Genomic DNA, 21393 nt, shown 5'->3' with positions numbered 1-21393 from the left:
AGGCTTTTAAGACCCCAGACACTACTCACCAAGGTAGAATGTAGAACATTGTCTTTATAAACTGTGTTATGCCAGTTGAGCTAGATGTTCCCCGAGACCATGGTCCCCACAGCAGCAGGTGCGTTTTTAAGGAAGGATTTTCTAACTGTAATAGGTGTGATATTTTGGAATACCTTGTCAGTGGAGACAGTAGGGTCTCCGTCTCAGGGACACATAAAAGAAAAAGGAGACCACTCTACCTGGACTGGTTTTACAACAGCAGTGTAACCATGGCTAACATGGATTGGGAGGAGCCCTGGTGGCACAATCATTAAGTGCTGGGCTGCTAACTGAAAGGTCAGCAGTTCGAGCCCACCAGTGGCTCCATGAGAGAAAAAACCTGGTGATCTGCTCCCGTAAAGATTTACAGCCTTGGAAACTCTATAGGGCAGTTCTGCTCTGTCATATAGGGTTGCTGTGAGTCAGAATTGTCTTGACAGCCCACAACAACAACAAACATGGGTTGTATGCTTGCTGTGTTCTAAGTGCTTCCAATGGACTAGCTCATTTAGTCCTCTCAATGAAACAGTGGGTATGTTGTTGTTGTTAGGTGCCGTCGAGTCGGTTCTGACTCATAGCGACCCTGTGTACCACAGAAGCAAACACTGCCCAGTCCTGTGCCATGCTCACAATCGTTATGCTTGATCCCATTGCTGCAGCCACTGTGTCAATCCACTTCATTGAGGGTCTTCCTCTTTTTTGCTGACCCTGTACTTTACCAAGCATGATGTCCTTCTCCAGGGACTGATCCCTTCTGACAACATGTCCAAAGCATGTGAGACGTAGTCTCACCATCCTTGCTTCTAAGGAGCATTCTGGTTGAACTTCTTCCAAGACAAATTTGTTCATTCTTTTGTTAGTCGATGGTATATTCAATATTCTTTGCTAACACCACAATTCAAAGGTGTCCGTTCTTCTCCGGTCTTCCTTATTCATTGTCCAGCTTTCACATGCGTATGAGGTGATTGAAAACACCATGGCTTGGGTCAGGCACATCTTAGTCTTCAAGGTGATATCCATCCAGTGGTCATGGACGGTTTTATTGTCCACATATACAGTTGAGAAAAGTAACTTGCCCAAGGTCACATACTAAGAGAAGGAGCTAGGATTTGAACCTAGGCAGTCTGGCTTGGGTCCATGCTCTTAAGTGCAATTCCATTATCCGGAAACATAGAGGAGATTTATGGTGGTTCATTCTTTTAAGGGGAGTTTTTTTCTGGAGGCACGGGGAGGATTTATGGTCTCTTGAGCTGCCAGCTCCAGGATATTTTAAGACTAACCCTGACCAGGAAAGAGGTGGGAGAACCCGTTAGGAGTGGAGGGTGCTTGGGAAGAAAAGCTGCGGTGATGGCAGTTCTGCTCCAGGATGACAGGTGGAGGGCTGGGCTTCTTTGGTACCTGAGGCTCTGATCTCCAAGACCACCTGGCACCAGGGTGTGGGGGATGCGGGACCTGAGCAGGAGGAGCAGATAGATCAATGGGCTTCCCTGGCCCATCCCTGCCCTTAGGCTGAAGAGCGCCATGGCAACATTGAGGAGCACTTGAGGCAGCTGGAGGGGCAGCTGGAGGAGAAGAACCAGGAGCTGGCAAGGGTGAGGGCAACAGCCTAGGCCCTCAGCCCCAATTCTCCCAGACTCCCACGATGGCCTATGGAAGGAGCGCAGAGGAAGGGTGGGGGATAGGGAAGGACTGTAGCAGTGATGGGGAGGGGCCTGGCCAGGTACAGAGCCACAGAGCCCGAGAGGAGGCCTGCAGGTGGGGAAGGAGGAGGTGGTCAGGAGCGCTGGAGAGAGGTACTCCCGCTGGTGAACAGGCAGGACCCTGAGGACTGGGTGGCTGACTGTGGGTGAGGGCTGGGAGAAGGCCCTGGGGTGGCCTGGTGCAAGGCAGTCTGGCTGTGCAGGTGCGCCAGCGGGAGAAGATGAATGAGGACCACAACAAGCGACTGTCAGACACCGTGGACCGGTTGCTTAGCGAGTCAAACGAGCGCCTGCAGCTCCACCTCAAGGAGCGCATGGCGGCCCTTGAGGAAAAGGTGCTGAGCGCCAAGGGCCTGGTTGAGCTGGGCGGGGCCGGGGCTTCCGGGAGGGGTGGGGCCGGCTGAGGGGCGTGGCGAGAGGAGTGTGGGTGGGGTCGGCCGGCCTCGGGGTATGGAAGAGGTTAGTCAGGGGGCGGGGCTGGGATCGGAGGCGCGGTCAGGGTGAGGTTGGGGCTGTGGATTAGTGTGGAGTCGGCCCTGGAAAGCTGCAGAGGGGGATGGAGACTGGGCAGGGGAGGGGGCGGGGCAGAGTTGGGGGGGGAGATGGGAGAGGGGACCGGGAGGCTTGGGCCTGAGCAGTAGAGGGGTCGGGGTCCCTGGCTCACAGCTGTTCCCCCCAGAACACGCTGATCCAGGAGTTGGAGAGCTCCCAGCGGCAGATTGAGGAGCAGCACCACCACAAGGTAGTCAGCTGCTGGCCAGCCCTGCCCTGGCTGGGAGGGTCGGGTGGTCGTGAGCGAAGAAAACGCCTGTTTTTATGCGGCTGCTGTGATACCCGGCACTGTGTTAGCCGATATGGTAGCCCGCGTGCATATGTGATTTCACCGGTTAGCACTACAGCCCTTCACAGTAGATACACCCCTCCCCACATGTAAAGAAGAAACCAAGGCCATAGGCTCAGGCCATAGGGTGGTGATGGTGGCAGCAGACAGGTAGGACCCAACGGAGGGCTCAGCAAAAGGATTTGGTGGGCTTCAGCCCCTGGTGAGGCAAGAGTCCCGTGATTCCTGGAGGATTAGCCACTGTCCCTTCCTCAGCGATGTCTGTGAGCTCTGGGAGGGCACTGGGGCCCCTCTGCTGCCGAGCCTCGTTTGCTATGCCCGTGTGTCGTGGTGAGAGGTCAGCAGGCCTATTATAGTAGCATCCTCCCCAGGCAGACCCCCTCCTGACTCTGACACTCTGCCTGCCCCTCTGCCAACCCTCTGCTCACTCTCCAGTTGGACCTCTTCTCTTTGGTGTCATCTATGGGCCTGGCCTGGGGTCCCTGGATCTGGACTTCACAGTGCATTCTTCTGCTTCTCCCCAATTCTGCTGTCCTCTTTGTCCCTCTCTGATGCCCACTCTCCCCTCTCTGCCCCTCCCTGGTCCCCACCCTCACCCCGGGTCTGCCTGGCACAGGGCCGCCTGTCTGAAGAGATTGAGAAGCTGCGCCAAGAGGTGGACCAGCTGAAGGGTCGAGGGGGGCCATTTGTGGATGGCATCCACTCCAGGTACTGGAGCGCGGGAGGCTGGGCGTGCTGGGACAGGGTCCTGGATGGACCCTGAGGAGGGAGACTTCCCTCCACCAAAAGACCGCCCAGGACCTCAGGGTCCTCCTCCTATTCAGGGTGGGACACTGAAGCTCAGAGAGCTTGTTCAAAGTTCTTAGCTCACATAGGCAGCTTAGAAGGAAGCACCTGTCCTCAGAGGGATGCTGAGAGGCAAGTAAAGCAGAAGATGCTTCTTCCTAGTGCCATGAGACACAGGCCATGCTTCCTGCTTCTTTGACAGAAGGGCCTGCTGTTGGAGAGGGCCTGCTGAATTACATGCTCACCCATGTCCCCAGGGCCCCCTGAGGGAGAGTGCCACTCATTCTAGTTCTTTTGAGGTACTGTCTTTAGGGCTCTAGAGAATTGCTGTTTGAGAATTGAGGACCACCTAAATTCACGTATCAGGTAGTGGTAGAAAGGCAGCAAGAGAGATTGAAATAAGGTATCAAGAACTTCCTTAGTGCTGGGAGTTGAGACGCCTGATCACTAATAAGGTCACAGCATCCCTTTTCCTAAAACTATTTTAAGAGATGGTGAGTGGAGCTTCTACATAACTTGCATTAGGCTCATGTTTTAGGAAAATTCTGGATTTCTTTCCCCATTTTGTGAAGCTGTTGGCATTGAATTCAAACTTCAAGCCTGCCTTCGGGTCAAGGAGACTGAAGTAGATGATGTCACTCAAGGTCAATGGCTCCTTAGTCTCTTAGATTAGAACCCTTGTGGTTCCTCTTAGTCATGTGCTTATTACATCAGGTAATAGGGATTAGCTTCTGTAAAGAGAGGTTAAAGGATATTTCTGTGTTTATATGTGGGTCTGGGGAGGTGTAGTGCTTGAATTAGGGAAAGGAACATTGAACTTGAAGAAGAGAAGCTCATGAGTGTCTAGGGTGGTGCCCTAGACTTAAATACCATCTTCAAGTTTATCAGAAGTTATTGTACAAGGGTATGGAGAGAAGCAGGCAGTTGAGACAGAAAATGGTAGTTGGGATTTCTCCTACTTCTCCCTTCCCGTAGGTTGCTCAGAAGGGACCAAGCCCACAATTTAATAAGACATGGCTCAGAGTGCCCCAAGCCATTTGTCTACTACTCGCTTTCTTTAAAGCCCCTTGCCGTCGAGTCGATTCCAACTCATAGTGACCCTGGAGAACTGAGTAGAACTACCCCATAGGGCTTCCAGGGAGCGGCTGGTGGATTCGAACTGCCGACCTTTTGGTTAGCAGCCAAGCTCTTAACCACTGTGCCACTGGGGCTTCTACTTGCTTTCTTTAATGGTTGGGAATTCCTGTCTTTGACCACTTGGACCCATCTTGGAATTGGGACTGAGTTGCAGAGGAGAAGAAGGGAGAGGCAGGAACTCCCCTCTCTCCAGCTACCTGTTGTAGGCACCTTGTCCCTTCGCTCTTCCCTCAAGGGTTTCAAGCTGGGAAGGGATAGAGAAAATTGTCACCAAGGAAGGAAAGCTTCCAGATATTCCGGAGGATAATTCCTGGGATCCTAAAATCTCAGGATTGGAATAGACTCTTGGGGAAGTCAAAATGGTTTCTCTCCAGACCATGTCTCTGATACAGTGTCAGAGCCTCTGGAAGCTTCCTGGGGATGGATTTCAGCCAGGGACTCGGTCCAGATAGTAGGGAGACCCAAGGAAAGTGGCTGAAGAGAAGGCCAAGAAACAGGGCCTCTGTGAGCTAAAACGACCTTTAGAGATCATCCCTTCCAACCTCTCTCAGTGCTGGAGCCCTCCTGCACTGTTCTAGTCAGATGGCCAAAGAGCCTCCACTTGAATACCTCGGATTGGGGAGCTCAATTTCTTCAAAACAGCCAGTTGCATCATAAGTCGACTCTTGCTATTAGAAGGTCCTCTTATGTTAAATAGAAAGCTGCTTCCTTAGAACTTCCTCCCCTGTGTCATTCTCATCCCTGGAGCAACAGAGAATAAGCCTTCTCTATTGCTTAAGTGGCAGCCCTTCAAACATGTATGATAGCTCTGTCCTGCTAAGCCTTCTTTTCTCCAAGCTGAAGCTCCCTTAGCTGTTCAGGCCTGGTGGATGTGAGCTGGGGTTCTCAGTCCTCAGGGGCTGTCTTTTCTCTTGCACCTACCACTCAAGGTCACACATGGGCAGTGCAGCGGACGTGCGCTTCTCCCTGACCACAACCACCCACGCACCCCCTGGGCTGCATCGCCGCTTCTCAGCACTTCGGGAAGAGCCTGCCAAGGTGAGGGGGTGGAGGTATGAGTGTGGGGGGTTTTCCCCAGGGAGTTTGGGGTCAGTTCGGCTGCATGCCTGGCTCCACTTACATAGACGGCTGGCGTGTGGTGCAAATCCTCCCCCCTGTCCTTCCCCATGTTGACAACAGCTGCAGCCCTGGGGTTGGGGCCATTGTCAGCTGTAACAGCTGTGCCCCCCTCACCCCAGCCTCCTGGTGGGCAAGAGGTAGGGGCTGGCGGGCGGCCAGCCTGTCCCTGAGGCCCCACAGAAGTGTGTGTGCGTGTGCCTGAGTGTGCAGGCGTGTGTTTCTGGTAGTCGGGGGCAGGGGGGTATGGGGTGGGCAGGGGCAAGATGGAATTGGCAGGCTTTCTGGAACAAAAGCTGTGGTTTATGGGGGAGATGAGGGAGGGATGACAGGTTAACTGGGCTGTTGGGATGGCACCTGGAGTTTTCTGGGAAGCAGCTGAGTGCTCATGTTTTCTGAATCTGCCTTGGGAGGTTCTGGGGAATCAGGAAAGATAAGGGGCAGAGAAGGGCTGGCCGCGGTCTTTCAGGGCAGTCTGATTCTTGCCTGGCCCCAGAACTGTTCATCATGTTCTGACCTGAGCCCCGGCCCTCTCCATGCTCTAGGGCACTAGAAGATAATAGAGAAGGAGGGAACACCTAGTCTGATGGGGGAAGATTCATCTCTCCTTAGGAAACGCCTAGTCTGATGGAGGAGCCACAGACTGAAGGCACGCTGTTTCTCTCTCCCCTCACCCTTTGCTCTTTCTGTTTGTAAGAAGGCAGCAGCTGCTGAAGAGCTGCAACTAAAGGCTGGAGGAGCTGGAAAAGAGCCCTCAGGGAGACATGGGGATTAGGGCCACAGAGGGATGGGGGTTAGAGCACCGCTCTGTCCCTGGCCCCCTTGCTTTTCCTTCCCCTGCTCTGCTGGCTCTCCAAGCCCAGTTACGTGCCTTTTCCTTTGTCCATTGAAGAGGGTGGTAGGATGATTTCTGAGAAGCCACCGTCTGTCAGGGTTGATGTGATATGCTGAACCTCTGGGAGACATGAGACAGTCCAGCCTGCTTGGCCTGTTCTTGTTCCCTGGATCTAGTCACCCTTTTTGCGTTTATATTAGTGAAATTGACAGCCTTTATATAGTGCTTACTTTGTATCAGATACCGTGTTGAGTGCTTTACATGCATTTCCTCATTTAATCCTCACAACCACCTCTGAGGCAGGTACTGTGATTATCCCCGTTTTACAAATGAAGAAACTGAGGCACAGAGAGATTCAGCAACTTTCCCATGATTGCACAACTAGTATTTGGTGGAGCCAAGATTCAAATCAAGGCAGTCTTTCTCCAGAATCTGTGTTCACAACTACTATGCTATCTAGCTTCTTGAGTGAGAGTACTATTTCTCAGACTTTAAGGTGCAAGCAGATCACCTGAGGATCTGGTTAAAGTGCACATTCTGAATTGGGAGTTCTGGGGGTGCAGCCTGACATTCTGAATTTCTAACAAGCTCGCAGGAGATGTGAGTGTGCCAGGCCCTAGGACCACACGTTGATAGCACAGAGTTAAGGGTTCTTTTAGAGGGAGATGGGGGAGGTGGGGATGGCCCTGCTCCACAGCTATCTGGGTGTCTTATTACTTCCTCTTTGCCCTCCGTTTTTGCTAAGGACTGGGAGCCATCTCCACTGCCTGGGGTGCTGGCCCCAACAGCCACCCCTGCCATCGACAGTGACACCGAGATCTCCGACATGGATGAGGAAGAGCCAGGGGGGCTGTTGGGCTCCGTGGATGTTGTCTCTCCAAGCGGCCACTCTGATGCCCAGACTCTGGCAATGATGCTGCAAGAGCAGCTGGATGCCATCAACGAGGAGATTAGGTGAGGGAAGGGGTGGGGGGCCCCCCGTCATGTTTGGACAAACCTAGCTGGGAACTAGGCCTGAGTTGCATGAGAGAAGGAACCTGCTGCTTGCATTTGCTTGTTTCTACAGTCTAGGGTCCTGTGTGGGGCGTCAGGCAAGGTGCTGGCCCAGTGCTGGACCGAGAGGGGCTGGGACCTTGGACTGGCTTCTCAGGCTTTATTGCCTCCCCTATGGCTGCTGATGTGGCTGGGCAGGGGAGACTGGAGGCTGTGTTCTGCAGCTCCTGCAGTGAATCATAATCACTACAAGTGTGGGTCCCACTCACTGAGGCCATTCGGGGGGAAAGCTTCATAAATGTCACTGTCAGTCTTACCGTGGTCCCTGGGGTAGGCAGCATTATCTCCGTTCTACAGGAAAAGGAACAGAATCTCAGAGAGGTTAAGTGACTTGCCCAAGCCCACACGCCTAGAAAGTGGCAGAGTCGAGATTCAAACTCAGTCCACTGTGCCATGTTTCCTGTCGCTAATAGGGTGTCAGACAGAAGCCAGTGCCAGGGAAAGTTGTCAAAACTTCCACCTTATCCTGCCTTTGTAGAGAGTTTATTCACGGTGATGGCTAACAGTGAGGGGAAATCAGAGCCAGAGTATGTCAGAGCTTTACAAGGTGGTAGAGGTCATCCGGTTCAATGATTTCTCTGAACTTTTGGATTCATAGAGCAGTAGGAAAAAAAAGAAGAGCACTAACATTGGCCTGCCAACTCTTATTTTGCGAAGTGCAACATTAAAGATAACTACCATTTACTGTCACAACTGTTCTGTAAAAGAAAGGCCCTGGTGGTGCAGTGGTTAAGCACTCAGCTGCTAACCAAAAGGTCGATGGTTTGAATCCACCAGTGGCTTCTCAGGAGAAAAGGCCTGGTGATCTGCTCCCGTAAAGATTACAGCCTAGGAAACCCTGTGGGGCAGATCTGCTCTGTCCTGTAGGGTTGCTGTGACTCGAAATTGACTTGACGGCACACAACAAAGTAGGAAAGACGTACTCTCAGAATGAAGACGAGTCCTTCTCCATAAAGGACAGTTGACATCTTTCCATCAACATCTGTGTATGTGCGCACATGTGTATGTGTGAGTGCGTATAAATGCCACACACACTCCTTCTCTCTGAGTATACGTACATACGTACACACCCATATACCCATATCATTATTTTTCTCATGGAACAGGGAACACTGCATACGGGGTCAGCACCAGTTAAAGCTCCTGTGTTTGGGAACTATTGATTTAAACCACTCTTGGCATTGTGTGCAGCCCCTGGATGGTGCAAACAGTTAACACACTTGGCTGCTAACCAAAAGGTTGGAGGTTCGAGTCCACCCAGAGGTGCCTCAGAAGAAAGGCCTGGCAATCTACTTTGGAAAAATGAGCCGTTGAAAACCCAATGGAGCCCAGTGGTACTCTGACGCACATGGGGTTGCCGTGAGTCAAAACTGACTCAATGGCAAGTGGTTTTTTTTGACATTGTATATATTGGGAAACTGAGGCCCAGAGAGCAAAGTGCCCAACTTCAAAGTCACCCTTGCAGATCAGGAGTTCTGACTTCCAGAATGCTTGTGTTCCACTAGCTAAAATGCCTCTTTCCCAGCCAGTGCTTTTGTTGAACCATGTGATAGGCCAGCTACTGAGAGAGAAAGAAGTAAGTTTCCAAGCTACAGCAGGATAGAACCAACTGCCCACCAGGCCTTGTGTATCCCTGCAGTGCCAGACGCAGTGGGGTCCACCCAGGCATTGCCTGGGCTAACGGCAAGATCTGATTTGCCCGCTCCCAGGATGATCCAGGAAGAGAAGGAGTCCACCGAGCTCCGCGCTGAGGAGATTGAGACACGAGTGACCAGTGGCAGCATGGAGGCCCTGAACCTGACACAGCTACGGAAACGCGCTTCCATCCCTACCTCTCTGACAGCCCTGTCCCTGGCCAGCGCGTCCCCACCACTCAGCGGCCGCTCTACACCGAAGCTTACCTCCCGCAGTGCCGCCCAGGACCTGGACCGAATGGGGGTCATGACCCTGGTGAGACATCATTGGGCTCTGCCTTGAGGACTGGCCAAGAGGAGTTTATCGGATAATACGGCTCATGTTCTCTTAATTGGGCCTGGCACCTTCTTCCCATGATTGGTGCAGGTCCCGGGCTGTCAGGCCCTTAACATGAACTTCTGGGCGTGGAAGGGGCCTGTGTAGTATCTTCCTTCCCTCGCCTTAGATAGGCATAGAGCATTTGAGAAACTCGTCCACTGCCCACCTCTTTTCCTCTCTTCTAGAGGTAGCCCCGACTTACCCTTCCAGGCCAGCGTGTTTCTGCTGTGTTCCGTCTGGGCCTATGTGAGGCTCCGAGGGCCTTGGCAGTGCCAGGGAGAGCCTGGGCAGGGCACTCAACCCTGTCTCCCCATCCTAAGGCCACTGGGCTCCCCTTGGGGTTCGTTTAGGGCACTTAGAAAGTGAGTCAGTGCTCACCCTTCACTCTCTCTTCCAGCCCAGTGACTTAAGAAAGCATAGAAGGAAGCTGCTGGTGAGTGCTGCCTGACACCAGGTACTAACGGGTTAATTGCCCCCAGCCCCTTCCCTTTTGGCCTCTTCCCCCAGTCTGAATTTGAACTCAGAGAGGCCCCTGGGGCTCCCCACTGCGCTTCTCCCTGCCCCTCTGCCTGGTCCCAGTGGGGTAGGCAGGCCCCGGATCTCTCCCTCTATCCCCTGACGGCTCCACTGTCTGTTTAGTCGCCAGTGTCTCGGGAAGAGAACCGAGAGGATAAAGCCACCATAAAATGTGAGACTTCTCCTCCTTCCTCACCCAGGACGCTGCGGCTAGAGAAGCTTGGCCACCCAGCCCTGAGCCAGGAGGAAGGCAAGAGGTAGGCGGAGCAGGCCCCCACCTCTAGTCTCTTCATCCCCAGGGTCATCTTATCCCTCCCCTGGCCTCTGAACGCACTGCGTCTCACCCACTCCAGGCACCTGAATGGCTCACTTCTCTTTGACACACCATCAGGGAAGGATATTTCCATGTCTCGCCTGGTCATGGGCTTTGATCATCCCCCTTCAGCCCCACCCTGAGTTCTTCCTGAGGGCTAACTTCTGTCTTTCCTGTTGTAATTTAAGTGTATTTCTTCTCATTCCACCCCTCCTGGCTGTCATCCTTTAGTTCCTTGGAGGATCAGGGCAGCAACCCCAGCAGCAGCAACAGCAGCCAGGACTCCTTACACAAGGGTGCCAAGCGCAAGGGCATCAAGTCATCCATCGGCCGCCTGTTCGGGAAGAAGGAGAAGGGCAGGCTGATCCAGCTGAGTCGGGATGGAGCCACGGGCCATGGTCTCTGTCCCCTTCCTAGCCAAGGGGCGGGGGTAGAGGGGTCAGAAGCAGAGGGTATGCTTGGGTCAGGCCTTCTCTGCCGCCTGCCAGGGACCGGTGGGTAGAAGCTACAGGCAGATTTCAGCGCTGGAGAAACAGGAGTTTTCTTTTTTTTTAAGCAAGAAGAAAGTTTTATTGGGCATATATTCAAAAAGGCAAAAGTGGGAAGCGGACAAGCATGCTGCCAGAGCCATGTCTGCCCAAGACCAAGGAAATACTACAGAATAGACAAGAGTAGGAAAACAGACAAGCATGCTGCCAGGGCCATGTCTGCCCCAGTCCAAGGAACGTTACAGAGTCATCAGTATATATTAACGTTACAAATGGGCAAAACCACTGAAAGAGAAACAGGAGTTTTCTCTTGGAGCTATTTCATGGCAGGATGGGCTGCTTTATGGGGGTAGGAGGGAAGCCTCTGCCCCGAGAAGTGCCAAGCAGCACTGGATGGCGACTGGCTTTGCCTCTGCAGAAGAGGTTCCTGTATTGGACCCCTGAGGTTTCTTCCAGTTCAGAGGTTTCCTGGTGTTATTGTGCTCAGGACTTCCAGGAAGTACACCAGCAAAATGAAGCTAGAGAAATTTCTTGGTTCTTTCTTTAGAAGAGTCAGCTCTTGATTGGAACTTATTTCTAGTACATCTGGCCTCCAGGACTCAACAATATTATAACACCTACTATGACTTTGTAGGCATTCATTCCAGTGAGTGTCTGGGCAGGGGTAGCATTAGTACACCTCTGTGATGATACACAGTTCTAGCACTTGTTTGACACACGGTAGTACATGATAAATGTCAGCTCTCTTCCTTCCCTCTCCCTGTTCCTTCTTTCCTTTCTTCCTTCCCCTCCTTCCCTCCCTCCTTTTCTTTCCCTCATCTGTTCAGTTATTTGTTCAGCAAAGATTGAGTAATTACTGTATACAGGCATAGTATTAGGTGTTGGTGTGATAGTCTGTTCCCTGAAGGAGCTCTGTGTCTAATGAAAAGGAAAATGAAGAGATGACTCTAAAGCTATGTGATGATAGAGATATGCCCAGGGTGCTTCTGAAACTCAGACGGGAGGGGCATTTAACTCAGCCATGGAGTGGTGAGGGCAGCAGGAATGGCTTCCTCTGCTGGGCAACACCCGAGCTGAAACTTGAAGGGTAAATAGGAGTTAGCCAAGCCAAGACGAGAGGTGTGTGTGGGGTGGGGAGGGTTGAGAAAGGGAAAGGCTGGTGGGTGGGAGAGTTCTGTGAGCAGCTGAATATTTTCAGAGTGGAGAAGAAAGATTTCAGTGCTGGAGAAGCAGGAGTTTTGTTTTTTTTAAAGCAAGAAGAAAGGGATGTGGTTGGACAGGTAGGCTAGGGCTAGCTCATAAAGGCCTTGTCAAGTCTGTTGAAGAGGTTTGGAAGTGACCCTTTGTCAGTGGGAGCATTGGTGCATTTCATAGTGGAGGGATGTGATCAGCTAGAAGACAAGAACCTTTGAACCCAAATGCTTAATTATACCTTCTCATACCTCAAGAGAGAGAGCCCCCGTGGCACAATGGTTAAGCGCTCAGCTGCTAACCGAAAGCTTGGAGTTCAAACCCACCAGTGGCTCCATGGGTGAAAAGACGTAGCTATCTGCTCCTGTAAAGATTACAGCCTAGAAAACCCTGTGGGGCAATTCTACTCTGTTACATAGAGTCGCTGTGAGTCGGAATCGACCGGATGACACACAGCAATAGTATACCTCAGGAAGGTGTGAAGCAAACATAGGTAGCTGAGCACAGCAGAAAGGTGGACACCTTTGCTCGGGATGGGATATGTGAGCCTCAGCCTGAGGATGAGGTGGTACACACCCCCGAGCCTGCAGGGGGCGTGGAAGCTGTGGAGCTGATCACAGATGAGGGAAGCTGAAAGGTCTTACGAGGGGAAGAGGCATTTTGTATGCAGTCTTATGACTTCTTGTGTTACCCATACCACTTTGCCATCTAAACATAAGGCAGCATCTCGGATTGGTGTCTGGATACCCACACCCACTACCCCTTGTGCACTGTGGAGAGGGACCAGGACTTCTTAGAGAGAAATGAATTCCAAGATGCTGCCCTCTGCCGTGGATTCTATAGGGTTCTAGCATCAATTCAAGATCCTTAATAGAAGACAGGGCTGTGATCCCCTTTGCAGTTTTGTGCCAGCAAGCACACCTAAAAAGGCTGAGAGACGCATCTCTCAGCATACTCTTTTTCCCTACCCGTGGCCCAGATTAGGAGCCCTGGTGGTGCAGTGTTAAGAGCTCAGCTGCTAACAAAAAGTTGGCAGTTCAAATCCACCAGCAACTCCTTGAAACCCGATGAGGCAGTTCTGCGCTGTCCTATAGGGTTGCTATGAGTCGGAATTGACTCAACAGCAATGGGTTTGTTTTTTTGTTTTTGGCCCAAGTTAAGATAATTCTTCTCTTGGAGCCTCATATCCCATGTATCTGGATCTCTGGGTTTCCTTTGCACCTTGCCTGGGAGGAGGGACAAGTTCTGTTTAGGATTCTGCTGCCATCAGAGTGGGACACCTTTGGTCCATCCAACTAGAAAACACTTCCAGGGCTGAAGCTTACAGTGGGGGGGCCTGGGCTGGGGATGGCCCACTGGATGCCACTCTGGGACTAACTGGACACACGGATGTTGAGTGGAGGGTCTAGGAACGATGGCCACATGCCGAGGTGCCCTCCTGCTGCTGCTGCTCCCAGGCCCTGTCCCAGGCCAAGGGTGGAGAAGCAGAGGACCTGGCTGACATGCCCATCTCTTCTATTTTAGTTCTTCTAACAGACTCCGAGCTCAGTCTGCAGGAGCCCATGGTGCCTGCCAAGCTGGGGACCCAGGCAGAGAAGGACCGGCGATTGAAGAAGAAGTAAGAACTGCAGGCCAGGGTCTGTCAGGGTGGGGCCCAGCCCCCTATCCACCTTCTGAGGGGTCTGAGCTCAGGGAGCCGGAGCCAGAGCCCCTTTCTGAACTGAATTGGCCTGGTCCCTGTGGGACCACAGGGGCTGGGTGGTGGTTCTCAGGGTGACGCTTGGAAGAAGGAGGCAAGGGGGCTGTGGGAGAGTTGGCAGGACCTGTGAGTGTCTGGCGGAGCCAACTGAAATGGCCAAGGCAGTTATGTGTCAGGTCATATGCAAACAGAGAGCCCCTCGCCCTCTGGGGGATGGAGAGTCTTACTGCACCATTTCTTGGTGTCACTGCTTCTGGCATAGAGCAGAGGTGGCAGCCCCAGGGTGAGAAGGCAGGGGTAACAGGAGTCCAGCTCTTGGCATACCCAGTGGTCCCCAGGAATGAGCATGGCTGGGAGAGAAGGAAGGACTAGTGACTCTGTTTTTCCTTCTCTTGCAAGACACCAGCTGCTTGAAGATGCCCGTAGAAAAGGGATGCCCTTTGCCCAGTGGGATGGCCCTACTGTGGTCTCCTGGCTGGAGGTAAGCCTGGCCAAAGGGAGTTCCCTTAGGGGAACAGTAAGAGGGATGTGAGGGAGGGAGTAGGGGCCCCTCAGGCCGAGGGTTGATCCCTAGAACCTTTCCGGCATGCTTCTCCCTGGCCAGGTGCACATGTACCATATCTAGTATTTAGCCCACCTCCCCTAAGTTACTTTGGAAGACACAGTTGATGCTACTCAACTGATGCCTCATGAGTAGCTAAGTTTGGATAAAACCAGTTGCCATCAAGTCGATTTTGACTCCTGGCAAATCAGTCAGAGTAGAACTGTATGCCATAGAGTATTTAATGCCTGAATGATCAAAAGTAGATCACCAGGCTTTTCTTCCTAGTGCCTGTGGGTGGATTTGAACAGCTGAGTGCATTAACTGTTTGCACTACCCAGGGACTCCAAGCTTGGATTAGGGGATGTCATTATCACCGAGGCATTAGACTTTCACAGGTAGTTTGAATTTTTACATAGGCTGTCCCCCAGGAGCTAATCACCCATGTGATGTTGGAAAAATCCCTTTACCTTCCCAGGCCTCAGAGTTTTCATCTGTAAAATGGGAGAGGGGGACTTGATGATGGTCATCTCCACATTTCTAAGTTCCTATACTCTACATTTGCTATCCTGAGACCATGGATGAGGCCTGGCCCTTGCCCCTTGGTACTGCCAAGTTCTTGGTAATGGGGCCCAGATCTTGGGGAAGGTCCTGAACTACCCCTCTGCGTCCTGTGTCTGCAGCTCTGGGTGGGGATGCCTGCCTGGTACGTAGCAGCCTGCCGGGCCAATGTCAAGAGTGGTGCCATCATGTCCGCCCTGTCGGACACGGAGATCCAGCGGGAGATTGGCATCAGCAATGCCCTGCACCGGCTCAAGCTCCGCCTGGCCATCCAGGAGATGGTGTCGCTGACCAGCCCTTCAGCCCCACCTACCTCCAGGACTGTGAGTGGCCTCTCTCTCCCCCAGGACATTTTCAGAGGCCCTGGAATAGTATTTGCAAAGCCTTCCGTTGGTGTTTGGGAAGGTGGTAGCATTGAGTCTCCCCCCAGCCCTGCCACTTCCCAAACCTACAAAGGGCTCCATCTGGTCTCTAGGAGGATCCCAGCAGGCCTGGTTCCCTGCCTCCCATGTGCCTCCAATGGACTGCATTTCCCCTTCCCTACACTGCCAGCAATTCCAGGTCTCTGGGCAGAGTTTCCAGAATGGAACTTCTGAGGTTCTGTCTGTGGTGTTGCCAGGTTGAGGGAAGCAGAGGGAGTAGGACAGGGGAATTCTGCCCTGGTCTTCCAACTCTCCATGAGAATGCAGATGCCCCATGGGTCCCCGGGCCAAAATCTTTCATTGTGGTCCATCTCCAGATTAGCACCATTCATTTATATCCATTCAGGGAACACTTACTGAGCACCTTCTATGTGCCAGGCACTGTGCTAAGCAGTGTGGATATTATGATAAAAGAAATGTGTCCCCTGCTATCAAGGGTGCAGAGCCCTGGGCTGGGCCCATGGGAGGATTCAGAGGAAGGGAGCTTTGTCCTTGTTCTTGGGGCTTCCACCCTGATGGGGATCCCAGGACTGGCTAGGTTTCCTCTTTGCTTACAGTCTTCTGGGAACGTCTGGGTCACCCATGAAGAGATGGAAACTCTGGCAACGTCTACAAGAACAGTGAGTCTGGCCCGGACTGATGACTCCTGAGAACCAGGAGAAAGTTGTGGGAAGTCGAGGGGGTTGCAGGTGATCTTGTATGATATCGATATCCCTGACGTATGACTGGGTTCTGTTCTCAGGGTGGAGTGTTGGTAGGGGGAAGTGGTGAGATTGGAAATAGTTTGTGTGTGGAGGGGGCTCATCCTAGGCTACAGGTGCCCTGCAGTGGAGAAGAGCTGGGCTTGGGAGGGCTTTGCCCTGGCTGCAATGCACCCAAAGCCACAGAGTCCTTGCCCTTGTGCTTGATCCTTGGTGGAGGAACAGTGAGAGTTTAGAGAGCCTGGCATCCTGCTGGGTTCCCACCCAAGCCTTAGAAGTGTGTAAGTGTCTTTGCCACATACCCGTTTGCTCCCCTCTCACCATAAATGGGCATATGCACCAGCCTTCTGGTCTCTCTGTTTTTTTTGACATTATTAGAAATAATTTATTGGAATATTCTCCAGAATGGAAATGCTGTGTCAATGGGTATGAACATTTTTAAGGATTGTGATACATATTATTAAATATGACAATTTATAGTTTCTCTAGCAGGGTATGAGAGTGTCCGTTTTATTTTACACTTTCCAGAATAAAAAAAAAATTATTAAGTAGAAAACAGTTACCACTTTATTATTTAAATTTGCATCTTCTTGGGGTAACAAGTTAATTTGAATATTTTTCCTTGTTGGCATACCAACTGTAATTCCTTTAAATTTCTGGTCTCTCTTAACTGTCCCAACAAGCTTTCCCTGGTCACCCACCCAGCTACTGGGCTTCTGCCTCTTCTTGGTGGGGTCTGGGGTGGAGGCTGCTAGGTTTCTTGACTTTGCCTGTTTCCCCTGACACGCTGCACTCGTTCCTGCTAGGACAGTGAGGAGGGCAGCTGGGCTCAGGTAAGACCCCTTCCCTTCTCCAGAACCAACTCTCAGAAGTTCAGGACAGTATTCCCAATAGGTCCTCTCCCCAGCACCACTCTGAGTCCCAGTGTATTTATGTGCCTCTTCACACTGAGAGCCCTGGATACAGGTTCTCTCCTCCCGCAAAGCCTCCTTCTCCTCACTACCCTTTAGCTGCTTATTCTGTTTTCTCAGAATGGCAGGTGAGGAACCCTGGAGGGCTGAGCCCCCAGCATGTCTGGCTTCTCCTCTCAGTTTAACTCTCCTCCCAGGAACAATGAGACTTAGATTGGTCTGAATCCCCTTTGTCTCCCTGCCCTCTCAGGGGCCACTCCTGGTGAACTGAGCAAAGGCCTTCATTCATTCATTCATTTAGTGAGCAAATATTTATGGAGCATCTACTGGGGATTAGGCCTTTCTAGGCTCTCTGGATACAGAAGTGAACAAACAGAGCCCACGGGGAGCTTGTATTCTAGTGGGGAGGCAGACAGTAAATAAATACACAAGTAGTTTAACAATATGTCAGCTAATGATAAGTGCTGTGAAGAGAAATAACCATGGACCAATACTGTTTATAATCATAGCAAAAACCCCATCTCCAGGAGACTGGCCAAATCAATGGCTGTGTATTCACACAGTAAAAAACTATTCAGCAGAGGAAATGGATGAATCTCAGAAACATAATGTTAAGTGAAAAATGCAAGTCCCAAAAGATTCATAGAAATTGATACTAAAACTCAAAAGACAAGTAAAATTAATAACAAATTGTTTAGCAAAATATACACCAGTGGTTATTAAAAAAACTATAATTTTTTTTTTTAAATCAAGGGAATAATAAACAGGAAACTCAGGATAGTGATTAGAGAGGCAGTAGGGAATGGGCTGGGGGCGGGGGAAGAGCAGAAAGGTGGTTGGGACAGTGTGGATTATGTTCCAATTCTTAACCTGCATGGTGGATCCAAGCATGCTCATTTCATTTTTTATATTTTATTTATTTTGTTGTTGTTGAGAATATACATAGCAAAACACACCAATTCTACAGTTTCTACATGTACAGTTCAGTGACATTGACGATATTCTTTGAGTTGTGCAACCATTCTCCCCTCCTTTTCTGAGTTGTTCCTCCCCCATTAACATAAACTCACTGCCCCCTACGGTTCCTATCTAATCTGTTAAGTTGCTGTTGTCAATTTGATCCTGTATAGATAGTTCTTAAAAGAGCATAATGCTCAAGGCAGACATTTTTTACTAGTTAGTCTAAACTATTGTTTGGTTTTAAGAAGACTTCGGGGGATATTTTTGGTTTAAGTTTTAAAGATTATCTCAGGACAGTAGTTTCAGGGGTTCTTCTAGCCTCCATGGTTCCAGGAAGTCTGACGTCTAGGAGAATTTGAAATTCTGTTCTGCATTTCTCCCCTCATTTTTAGTCTTAATAACTAACATAAGTTACATAATTTTTCTATGTACCAACAACTTCATTTTAAAAGATAATAAAAGAAAAATTTTCAGTCTAAAGTAAGTAGGGTAAGGAAAGAGAGTAATGGAGGGTTGCTGTTAAAACTAAAGCTTTCTAAAGATGGGGTGGTCAGGGAAGACCCTGCTGAGGAGGTGACACCTGAGCAGAGCAGGCCTCTGAGAGCCAGGGAGAGGGACTGTAGGTGGGAAAAGTAACAGAAGACCTGGAGAATTCTTGGAGTAGGTGATGAGGAATAGAGAACTGAGTGCTGGCTGCTTGGGTGCAGGCCGCTATTTTTATGTCTTCAGCCAACATTTAGGTCCTTGTGGACTGTGTGGGGCCAGCCGTTGCCCAGAACCACAGTGGCTTTCCTCTGTCTCTCTGCGTGTCCCCTGTAACACAGCCTCTCCCTTGGGCTCAGCGGGACCCCTAGAACCAGGAAAAAAGTCTGCTGTAGCACACCACAAATGCATTCCAGAGTCGGCAGAAAGATTCCGTATTAGCAGCCCGGAAAGAATTTCATTACTTGTCTTTGGGTTTCCTGAATTCTCTATGCCTGCTCTCTCAGAGGACGCAGACCGAACTCAACATCTAATTTAGGTGTCGAATTCCCTTCAAGCTGAGAGTAAAGGTCTTTCTGGGCCGTAATTGCTTCTGTTCATTAGATAATTGATATGTGCGTGGGATTTTATCATTTTAAGATCTTCAAAAGTTCCATTTAAACTCCCCATCTCCCACCACTACCAGGCTATTAGTGGAAATAAGCTGAAATGTTATTGAACTGCCCTTCTTCCCTCATGCATGGAGGATGGATTAATGTTTCTCGTGAGCAGATATGCCCCCTGCAGGCTGCTGGTACTGCCATTCTCCCCCATCACCTTCCCCTTCTTGTTCCCCCAGACCCTGGCCTATGGGGACATGAACCACGAATGGATTGGGAACGAATGGCTGCCCAGCCTGGGGCTGCCCCAGTACCGCAGCTACTTCATGGAGTGCCTGGTAGACGCCCGCATGCTTGACCACCTCACCAAGAAGGACCTTCGGGTCCACCTGAAGATGGTAGACAGCTTCCATCGGTGAGCGCGGCAGGAGCCCAGGGTCACCTCCCCCACACGGGTCTCCTCCAGCTCTGACTCCCAGGCCTGGGGATCTGTCTCCAGAGATAGAAGTGCCTCCACTCTTTCCATGGCCTGTTGTGAGTGGTAACAGCTCTTCCTGTTGGGAAAGTCTCCTTTGTTGAATCCTTGTCTCATCCTGCAATTTGAGGATTTGATCTGCTCATCTCTAACCCTTAAGATACAAAAAGTCATTTCTCTTTAGCTTCATGTGCTTTGAGATTTTCCCCCTAAGTCTGAACTTCATTACTTGTCTTTGGGCTTGGTGGCTCAGCATTTGGGCTTATCTGCATTTACCCTAAGAAGACTCAAGCTGACCCCAACATCTAATTTAGGTGTCTAATTCCCTTTGGAGTCCCTGGGTGGTATGTGGATTATAACCAAAAGGTTGGAGGTTTGAGTCCACACAGAGGCACCTTGGAAGAAAGGCCAGGCAATCTACTTCTGAAAAATCGCCCATTGAAAACCCTATGGAGCAGTTCTACTCTGACATACATGTGGTCACCATGAGTCAGCATCGACTCTATGGCAACTAAAACCAAATCAAATCCATTGCTGTCGAGTCAATTCTGACTCATAGCAACACTATGGACAGATCAGAACTTCCCCATAGGGTTTCCAAGGAGCAACTGGTGGATTCAAACTGCCAGCCTTTTGGTTAGCAGCCAAACACTTAACGACTGCACCACCAAGACTCCCTATGGCAATCAGTGGCGGTAATTCCCTCTAAGTTGAAAGTTCTTTCTGGTTCTTGTCCTACTAGCATCCCAGATCTGAGCCTGTCTGTTTTGAACCCATATGCTTTTTTTTTTTTTTTAAATTGTGCTTTAGGTGAAAGTTTAGAGAGCAAATTAGTTTCTCATTCAACAATTTATACACAAATTGTTTTGTGACATTGGTTGCAGTCCCAGCAATGTGTCAACACTCTCCCCTTCTCCACCTCGGTTTCCCATTTCCATTCATCCAGTTTTCTTGTCCCTTCCTGCCTTCTCAGCAGATGTTGCCCATTTGGTCTCATATACATGATTGAACTAAGAAGCACATTCATCACGTGTTATTGTTTGTTTTATAGGCCTGTCTAATCTTTGGATGAAGGGTGGACTTCGGGAGTGACTTCAGTTCTGAGTTAGCAGGGTGTCCAGGGGTCATAGTCTTGGGGGTTCTACCAGTCTCTGTCAGACCAGTAAGTCTGGTCTTTTTTTGTGAATTTGAATTTTTGTTCTACATTTTTCTTCTGCTCTGTCTGGGACCCTCTATTGTGATCCCTGTCAGAGCAGTCAATGGTGATAGTCAGGCAACATCTGGTTCTTCTGGACTCAGGCTGGTGGAGACTGTGGTTCATGTAGTCCGTTAGTCCTTTGGACTGATATTTTCCTTGTGTCTTTGTGAACCCACATCCATTTGTACAGCGTGTCATCCAATCCTGTCCTCCTCTTCTTTGCTGAAAGATCTTCTGTTTAAGAGTCTGTGGCAGAGGTCCCAAACTGGCACCCTGGGCAGAATTTGGCCCGCAGAATGTGTTTTGTGTGGCCTGCACAGTAATTTTAAGAATTATGAAGTTAGTTACCAGTATTTAAACACTAGGAGATTTTACACAAAATTCTGGATTTCTGGCTTCTCTTGAAAAGTGGAAAGTTCTCTCCATACATTGTAGCATGGAAGCAACCAGCTGGAGCTGGGTAGCGCACCCTCTTAACGGGGTAGACATCCCCATGTCCTCCCAGCCCCACCCAGCCTACTTCACTCATTTATGTTACCTGCTTGCCTAGTTGGCATTTGAGCTGGAGAGCAAGCTGGGATGGTAATGGTTCCAGGAGCTGACACATTTTAGGAAGTCCTTCTTAACATCCAGTTTCAAATCCATAGGTTGCTATTTGAACCAAATCTTTTGCTTTGTGTGAAAAGTGGGACAAGGGACTGTGTGGATGCCCTTGGTGTCTCCAGCTCAAACTGCAGAAAGTTGAATCAGGATGGAGTCTAGCTGTTGTTACCGTTGTTAGCTCTCACCAAGTCAGCCCTGTCTCACGGCAATCC

General features: G+C 50.5%; 1 protein-coding gene across 2 annotated transcripts in view; it reads left to right on the top strand.

The window, feature by feature from the left end:
* The window catches only part of PPFIA4 (PTPRF interacting protein alpha 4), a 43502-nt gene that overhangs the window by 9888 nt on the left and 12221 nt on the right, over positions 1-21393 (top strand). Inside the window, exons 9-24 of one of the 2 annotated variants that reach the window (XM_012555230.1) lie at positions 1548-1631; positions 1943-2074; positions 2419-2481; positions 3197-3288; positions 5433-5541; positions 7200-7408; positions 9217-9457; positions 9918-9953; positions 10160-10293; positions 10581-10747; positions 13553-13646; positions 14127-14208; positions 14952-15152; positions 15809-15871; positions 16759-16785; positions 19145-19320. In XM_012555230.1, coding sequence (XP_012410684.1) covers positions 1548-1631; positions 1943-2074; positions 2419-2481; positions 3197-3288; positions 5433-5541; positions 7200-7408; positions 9217-9457; positions 9918-9953; positions 10160-10293; positions 10581-10747; positions 13553-13646; positions 14127-14208; positions 14952-15152; positions 15809-15871; positions 16759-16785; positions 19145-19320 — 1910 coding nt within the window. The remainder of the gene's footprint in view (positions 1-1547; positions 1632-1942; positions 2075-2418; positions 2482-3196; positions 3289-5432; positions 5542-7199; positions 7409-9216; positions 9458-9917; positions 9954-10159; positions 10294-10580; positions 10748-13552; positions 13647-14126; positions 14209-14951; positions 15153-15808; positions 15872-16758; positions 16786-19144; positions 19321-21393) is intronic. The other variant, XM_012555231.1, reaches the window with a different exon arrangement.

Source organism: Trichechus manatus, unplaced genomic scaffold, assembly GCF_000243295.1.
Source record: "Trichechus manatus latirostris isolate Lorelei unplaced genomic scaffold, TriManLat1.0 scaffold00035, whole genome shotgun sequence".
In the NCBI taxonomy this organism is placed as follows: domain Eukaryota; kingdom Metazoa; phylum Chordata; class Mammalia; order Sirenia; family Trichechidae; genus Trichechus; species Trichechus manatus.
The sequence above is the reverse complement of the archived record's forward strand: the minus strand, read 5'-3'. Positions and strand labels throughout refer to the sequence as shown.